This window comes from Mytilus edulis, chromosome 1 (genome assembly GCF_963676685.1).
Source record: "Mytilus edulis chromosome 1, xbMytEdul2.2, whole genome shotgun sequence".
NCBI classification, from domain to species: domain Eukaryota; kingdom Metazoa; phylum Mollusca; class Bivalvia; order Mytilida; family Mytilidae; genus Mytilus; species Mytilus edulis.
The window spans coordinates 1403162-1412086 of NC_092344.1; the positions used below are offsets into that span (position 1 = coordinate 1403162).

General features: G+C 35.7%; 1 protein-coding gene across 1 annotated transcript; it reads right to left on the bottom strand.

The window, feature by feature from the left end:
* Window positions 1-3594: 3594 nt before the first annotated feature.
* Window positions 3595-5401, bottom strand: LOC139488320 (uncharacterized). Its single transcript, XM_071273856.1, has 3 exons — window positions 4948-5401; window positions 4222-4586; window positions 3595-3843 (listed from the first exon to the last, which is right to left on the bottom strand). The coding sequence occupies exons 1-3, from the start codon at window positions 5399-5401 to the stop codon at window positions 3595-3597; spliced, it is 1068 nt and encodes a 355-aa protein (XP_071129957.1).
* Window positions 5402-8925: the final 3524 nt, after the last annotated feature.

An 8925-nucleotide genomic window follows, 5' to 3' on the forward strand; every position in this document is an offset into this window, starting at 1 on the left:
TAAATGTTTAATGTTATATTTGTAATTCTCAATTTTGTCAAATGTGTTGACGTCTTTTCTATTATATTTATGTGTTATGGAAAGAAAAATTAATCACCGCAATCATTTATTAGGTTTAATTTTGGTCAACGTAATCTACGATAATTTACGTTTGAAGTCGGATTCATAACAAACTGGACATATATATATATTATTGTTAATTGCTATTAATAAGTATTGCAATATGCATTGTGTTTAAATGCAATATCAGTATTTAGTTCTATTATAATCTTTAATCAATCCTAATTCTATCTTACTTTTGAGATATAGTTTTTCATATGTGACGTCATTTTTCTGCTGTTTCACAAATTTCATATATTCAAATGTGACGTAATTTTTAATGCCTTTTCACCATCGTATGTGACGTCATTTTCATAATTTACTGCGTTGAGGCCTGGACTGAGTCGGGTGTGTCTATTCTGTGTTGGTCTTTTTGCATTATGTATTCGTGTTTGTTTTATGTAATGAGTTAATACTTCAGTTTCATTATGTATATCTGTTATATTCATTTGATAAAATGTACTGTTTGCAATAATATTAATTGTTCTTAATAATATGGATGTTCTTATCCAAAGCATAAAAACATAGCCGTATTTGACACAACCTTTTTCAACTTTTGATCTTCAGTGCTGTACAACTTTGTACTTTTTTTCGCTTTCGATCTTTTATATCTGGGCGTCACTGGTGAGTCTTGTGTGGACAAGGCGCGTTTTTGGCGTATTGAATTTAAAACCTGATGCTTTTTGTTATTCATTAATCATGTGTTTCTTTATCTAATACGTTCTCCTATTTATTTGTATTGTAGTCCTGTAATATTGTGTTGTAATTTCAATGTTATATTGAACATTGCCATTAAAGTGCGAGGTTTGGCATGCCACAAAACCAGGTTCAACCCACCATTTGTTCCTTTAAAAAATGTCCTGTACCAAGTCAGGAATATGGTCATTGTTATATAATAGTTGGTTTCTGTGTGTGTTACAATTTAACGTTGCGTCGTTTGTTTTCTCTTATTTTTGAGTGTAAATTGACATTGCGATAAGACGTGTCACGGTACTTGTCTATCCCAAATTCTTGTATTTGGTTTTGATGTTATATTTGTTATTCTCGTGGGATTTTGTCTGATGCTTGGTCCGTTTCTGTGTGTGTTACATTGTAGTGTTGTGTCGTTGTTCTCCTCTTATATTTATGCGTTTCCCTCAGTTTTAGTTTGTTACCCCGATTTTGTTTTTTGTCCATGAATTTATGAGTTTGAACAGCGGTATACTACTGTTGCCTTTATTTCTTGTGTTTCATATTTCTTATTTGTAACTTCACCTGGAACGCTTACCCTGGGATAACATACATATCGTCATATTTTTACATTGTAGTTCATGTAAATCCGTCCCTACCCAAATACCATTATTCCTTATTTATGAAACTTTCTAAGTAGCATTACCACATAGCTTATTGTTAAAAGTTGTATCGTGAAACGTCTGAATTTAGTAAATAACGTATAAATTATTTGGCCTTTGTCTACGTTCTGTTTGTTTTGTTAACACGTACATTTAAAATAAGAAAAGCTTATGCCCTCATGGTTAATGAACGATAACATAGATTTGCCTTCGATAGTTTCTTGTGCATGTACATGGACTTATCGTAAAGGCGTTTTATTGGAATACTGTTATTCTTCTTTTCATCTTCATATTAAAATTTTCATTGTGTGAAAAGGACGGACGGGTTTCTATTTGTATCTTAAATATGACATATAAGGAATCATTTCCAATTAGACTCTATCTATTGTCATACAACTGAAAGTTTTAGCTAGCTTTAAGATCAGGGTTAATCCACCATGTTCTACACAAGAAAATGCTTGTACCAAGTCAGAAATATGACAGTTGTTATCTGTTCGTTTGATGTGTTTGAACTTTTGATTTTGCCGTATTTAATTTTGCTCGGAGTTCTGTATTTTTGTCATTTTACTTCTTATAGACAAAAGGAAAATGAAGTACAAACTGTTTTCTTACACGTTTGATTAAATGTGTTATTTTAATGCTTGTTTAATGCTATGGCATCGCATCACAGATCGTTTTCTGACGATTTTCATTACACGTGTGATAATAACATTGTCTAAATACGTTGGTATTGCATCATGGAAAAAATATAAGGTTATCCAAATATAATAATAAAATCAGAGATTTACCTTTGATAACTATTTACGCATGCTATTATACAAATGAAAATTACAATTAACTAATAAAAGTGAATTGCAAAGTAAACGTCAAACCCGTTTTGGTAAAACTTTAGTACGTAGTCAGGTGTTAATTATGTTAATTGTGTTTCCTCTCTCTCGCTAATATATTAAAACAAAACACTTATAAACGCATGATATGTTGTGTGCGTATGTTTTGTACGTAACACAAAGACTCTTTGGAACGCGGAAAGCTATACCATAAATTGTGATTGTTTACTTACTTGCATTTATGTTCGGTTCGATAGCTGGATTCATACTATATCCTTTTCTCTTAACAAATACCAATTTATACTGAATTTAATGTTGTAGATCTAGCGAGATACTGATTGCAGTACATGCAAATCAGGTAACTCATACCCGTATATTGCAGTACAACCTTACACGTCTTTTATTCGCGTGATATACTGAAGTCGCTTTAGTATCCAAGAATATTTGTTTTGTACGTGAAGATGTGATTTATTCTATTTCCGTTATTATGAATTTTGTTTGTACATTTATTTTATAAAGTTAATTTGGATGTTTTTGTTTTCTCGATATTTGTAAAGAGACAAGAAAAAAAAGTCATTTAATATATTATGCTTTTAAGTTTAAATCAATATTCGTCCAATGGGTGAAAAATCATAGAAGTCACCCCAGATGCGCGTGTATCATGATTGGAAAATACAAGGCAACTGTACTTAACCTACCTACCTATCCTCTTCGCTCCTGGTGGAGCATAAGGTCGCCACAAGATTTCGGCATCCAGATCTGTCTTTAGCCTTTGTTTCGGCTTCTCCCCAGGTCATGTCAAGCTCCTTTAGTTCTGCCTCAATTGTTCGACACCAGGTGGTTTTGGGTCTTCCTCTTAGTCTCTTCCCCTGGGGTGTCCATGTAAGAGCTGTCCTGGTTATATTGGATGCAGGCATCATGAGAACATGCCCCAGCCATCTGAAGCGCCTCTGTTGTATTTCTTTGAGGATACACGTGGACTTGGTCGTTTCGAGCAGATGGTCATTTGAGATACGGTTTGACCAAAAGATTTTACAGATTCGTCTCAGACAATTGTGGTGGAAACCTGAGAGTGATCTCATATCTGTTTTTGTTACTCTCCAGCATTCATTTAATTTGTTTTTCTGTTATATTGGTTGGACTTCCAAATGGGTCGTAGTCTTTGAAATGCAGATCTTGCCTTTGCTAGCCTACTTTTAATATCTTTTTTCGTTGGATCTTCTGTACTAACGATAGTTCCTAGATAGGTAAATTTATGACTTGTTGAATTTTTGTACCCTCAGCTTCTAGTAAGTTTGATGTTGTTTTGAGTCGCATTTCTTGAGTCTTTTTTGCGTTCAATTCCAGTCCAATTTGGCTTGCAAAATGGCTGAGCCGATATGTCTTTTCTTCATATGATCTTGTTTTGATGAAAGGAGTGGTATATCATCAGCAAAGTCAAGGTCCTCAAACATGGACCATGTGAGGCCTCTTTTCTTGTCACTGGTGGTCTTTCGCATCACCCAGTCAATGGCAACCAGGAATAAGATGGGTGAGATGATGCAGTCCTTTCGTACTCCAGATTGTACTTCAAACCAGTCAGTTTCCTTGTAATGAATATTAGAGCACATTCAAAGTTGGTATACAAGCATTTTATCATTGTAACGATCTTTTGTGGTACTCCGTATGAAATAAGAATTGTCCAAAGAGTCTCTCTGTGTAAACTGTCGAATGCCTTCTTCAAATCGATAAAATCGATATATAGAGGTGTCTTCCGTTCTATACACTGCTCAATGATGTTCTTTAGCGCAAATATCTGATCAATGCATCCTTTCCCTTTTCTAAACCCAGCTTATTCCTGTCTCAACCTGTCATCCAGTATGGAGTCTATTCTGTTTAACAGTATTCTGCAAAACACTTTACTTGGTATTGAGAGTAATTGTTCCTTTTTTCAGTTGTGATGATTTTTCCATTTTGTCTTTTACCGGAGGAGGTTGTTTAGATTGTCCACACAGTTCTTTGGTGATCTTGTAGACTGTACTTAAGTCACCTCTTGCGGTAGCCTTTTCTACTTCTTCCAATTGATCTTCCAGATGGTTCTTTTCATCTCTTCTAGCTATTTTCTTCACCTCTTTATCTTTCTCTGCATATTCTTTTTGTGGTTGTTCTTTTAACCTTGATGACCTAGTGCTGAGAACCTTTTCTTTAAGTTTTGTTCTTTCGTCGATTGCTTTCCATGTGAAAGATGTTAACCATTGCTTACTACTGCTCTTACGGAACCAAATGATCTTTTCACTTGTGTTATGATATACCTCTTTGATGTTTTCCCATTTCTTTTCTATGGAACTGTCTTCAGTTTGATCAAGATCTTCTTATACTCGAAATCTGTTTCTGAGTTCAATGACAAACTTTTGTTTGATTTCAGGTTCTTTCAGACGATTGACATTGAGAATCTTTCTCCCAGGTTTGTTATTATCTGTTACCTTTTTCAGCTTTTTTTGGAGTTTAGCTATAACTAAATGATGGTCGCTGTTCACATCTGCTCCTATAAATGCTCGGTATCGCGTAAAGATCGCCTCCATTTGCCATTTATGATGATGTGGTAATCTGATTTTTGTCCCTGTTGTTTGGAGAATTCCACATGGTTTTGTGTATGTCTTTATGCTTAAATAGGGTTCCTCCAATTACTAATCCATTAGTAGAACACATACTTGCCAATCTCTCTCCATTTTCATTCATCACACCATGACCTTCTTTTCCCATAGCTCTTTCATGTTTTGTATTAAGTTTTACAACCTTAGCATTTTGGTCTCCTATAATAAGAAGGACATCATGTAGTGGTGTTTTGCTAATCTGAGCCTGAAGAGCTTCATAATAAGCGTCATTGATTTCTTCTTCTGAATCGTTTGTAGTCGAGTAGCACTGAATTATTGTTGTCCTGGCATAGCTGGAACTAAAGCGAGCTCTGATCAATCGCTCATTTATAGGTTCCCATTCAATCAAGCTCTTTGTACATTCCTTATTCATAATGATTGCCACTCCTTCTGTATGTTGGTTGTCATTTCTGCCAGAGTATATGATGGTATGACCCTGTGTGATTATTTTTCCTGACTCTGTCCACCTGCATTCACTGATGCCAAATATTCCTAGTTGGTACCTTTCCATCTCTCTTATGACTTGCGCAGTTTTTGAGACCTGGAACATAATTCTTACATTTCACGCGCCGATCTTAATGGTCTTTTTGGGATCCATGAGACTCTGGTTCCTGTCTAAGGTCTCCCGAGTTGGGCTTTCTCCTCATACAATCATATTGCTGCCTGTGCAGCCCGTCATCCCATGGATACCTGCTGTTTGTTTATTTCTTGTGTTGATTTCTGTAATAAGTTGTTGTTTTAAAAGATGAGGTTATTAGCCTAATGCTTAACCCCAAACTTGGAGGACCAGAGGTTCTGTCGTTGAGGTTCCCGTCCTCTAGATCAATTGCCTTGCTGGGTAGATGAGTGGTGATCTACCCAGTTTGTTTAGAGTTCTCTCTCCTAGACAGGTTGCCTAAGCTGGCTTACAACCCCTATCTGGCTGACTATTTACCCATAGCTGGGGCAAGGTTGATGGATGCTAGGGCATATCCACACAACGATGGGCCTACACACTGCATCTCTGGGGTCATTGCTACTCCAAGATCCTCTACAGTTTAGACTAGGATACAAGATCATAGTTACCGTGTGCTGTCGCTGGGAGGCACTATAGAGGTCATAGACTGGTAGAGGCTTTGTACTGGCAAGAAAGACTGACGCGCTCGGCTTTCTATTTCACCTACAAATAGGCTAGCCAGTGGCAGAGTAGAGTCTTCGACTTCGACTTCCCTGCACTAGACGCATAACAAATCCCTGTGGTAACACTACCACTAGCACACAACTGTAGCTTAAAAACCACGTTTAAACCTCCGTTTTCTAAATCAGAAAATGTCTGTACCAAGTCAAGAATATGACAGTTGTTATCCATTCATTTGAAGAGTTTGAGCTTTTGATTTTGCCATTTGATTAAGGATATTTCGTTCTAGGAGTTCAGTATTTATTTTTTTTATCTTTCTTTATAACGATTTCCAAATTTCATCAATCTACTAAGAAGATGCAAAATAAATTCAAAACTGAGGGAATCGAAGGAAAGAATTATTGAAAATTTGGCATTTCATGTGTATATTCATGAATCTGGAACTTGTTTGGCTAATAATTTTTTTTCGTATCCGTTTTTACGGAAACTGAAAAACTCCAATATAAATCTTTTAATTTTTCACATAAACTATCCACAACTAGGAAGCTTTTCTAAAAACTAAGAGACCAATTTTTAATAAAGAAACAACAATATTAATATAATTAACTCTGTTTCAAACAGTAGTCTAAAACCTATTTGTCCTTTAAGTTAATCCTTTTACTGACTCCGAGGTCCCAACTGATTCCTCAACAATTATAAGCTTTCAAAAACTATAAAAGAAAACAAGCTTCAAAACCATAGCTAGGTTCCTGAAACTCATAGCCTCTGAGACAACTAGTTCTGAAACTCATAGCCTCTGAGACAACTAGTTCTGAAACTCATAGCCTCTGAGACAACTAGTTCTGAAACAACTAGTCTCCAAAGCACCTAATCTCCCAAGCATCTTCATCCTGAGACATCTAGTTCTGAAACAAATAGTCTCCGAAGCACATAATCTCCCAAGCATCTTCATCCTGAGACATCTAGTTCTGAAACAAATAGTCTCCGAAGCACCTAATCTCCCAAGCATCTTCATCCTGAGACATCTAGTTCTGAAACAACTAGTCTCCGAAGCACCTAATCTTCCAAGCATTTTCATCCTGAGACATCTTGTTCTGAAACACTGAAGTCACTGGACAATAATAAACTACCCTTTCGAGGGACTGCGACCATTCCCGTTTCAGTACAACCGGTGGCTTGCAACTATTGTAAAGACTTATAAACTGCTTGCTTCAAACCTCAAGTTTTAACTCGAACTTGGTTTACAAACTTCTCAGTTGGACCTTCACTTTCCGATGATTAACCATCAACAACCAAACACAAAATCAAAGAACTCGCACAATATATCGGTGACTTTATATACCAATAGCGCAGACCTCATTGAGAACTCCTTAGCCGTAATGAGTCTCATAGCAACCAAGAATAAAGATATGATTTTCCATGTAGTTTTCGTTAACGTATTGTTTAAACGGGTAATGTATTATGTATTACAATTAAACATTGAATTACACACATAGTCTTATGTGTAAACAGCATTTTTGTAACAAATCTGCTGTATAATAATGTGGTTAAACAACTCTCAGAACGTAAGTTAGGCACTTATTTATCCTTCCGGGCAAGCTGGTATGTCTCCTTATTTGTTGGAGTTCGTGTTGTTCAGTATTAGTTTTATATAAAACTTATTATAACCGGTTTTTTTTCTAAAGTGAATATTTTCGAAGGGTTAAATATTTCGCAGTGGTGTCTTGACATGGCTTTGTATGGACTTGTTTGTTTGTCCCTAATATTTTATTAACTGTGCATTTGCATTCAGATATCGCCGATCAAATTTATTCGTTCAAAGTGTATTAATTTACGTTTTTTGATTGAGTTATGCCTGCCAATTGATATTTTATCGTGTGTTTTTCTATGTTGTGATGTTATGCTATTGTTTCGGAAAAAGGGAGAAGGTTTGGCTCCATTAAAACGTTTAATCCCGCTGCAAATGTTTGCACCTGTCCTAAGTCAGGAATCTGATGTACAGTAGTTGTCGTTTGTTTATGTATTTCATACGTTTTTCTCGTTTCTCGTTTTTTTTATATAGATTAGACCGTTGGTTTTCCCGTTGAATGGTTTTACACTTGTAATTTTGAGGCCCTTTATAGCTTGTTGTTCGGTGTGAGCCAAGGCTCCGTGTTGAAGGCCGTACATTGACCTATAATGGTTTACTTTTTTAAATTGTTATTTGGATGGAGAGTTGTCTCATTGGCACTCACACCACATCTTCCTATATCTATTATCTGTCTTTTTTTAGTTTCTTTATCATTTTGATTTATATTTTATCATACTTGCCTTTCCTCTTCATATCTGATTTAGTAAGAGGCTATGATATGAACGGGTTTACAAATACGCATTACAGAAACGATAAGTTATGAGTTGTTTCTTGTTATCGAAGAAGATAAGCTTGTTAAGTGACGAATACATTTGACCTTTATTATTGTCAATAAATTCATTATAGATACCATGATTGAAAGTTTGTTTTGACACCAGCTGACGCGCGTTTTGTCTAAAATAGACACATCAGTGAGGTTCAAATAAGAACAAAAAGTTAGGAATAAGGCCACATAGTGTATGATGTTGAGGATAATTGAGAACCAAACATTCCTAAAGGTTTGCCAAATACAGCTTATGTAATCTTCTCCTCGGGTAGAAAAGCCTAAACATTTCAAAAATTAAAAGTTTTATTAACAGTATATTTCCAATTCTCAGTAGCAACGTTCCAGCAGCACCTGCATACGGGGTATATGTCTCCCAATTGATACGATATTCCCGTGCTTGCATTTCCTGTCTTGATTTTCTTGATAGAGGGTTGCTGCTCACAAGGAAACTAATAAACCAATAATTCCTAATGGTAATGTTGAAATCATCCCTTCGTAAATTTTACAGACGCCATCACTTGT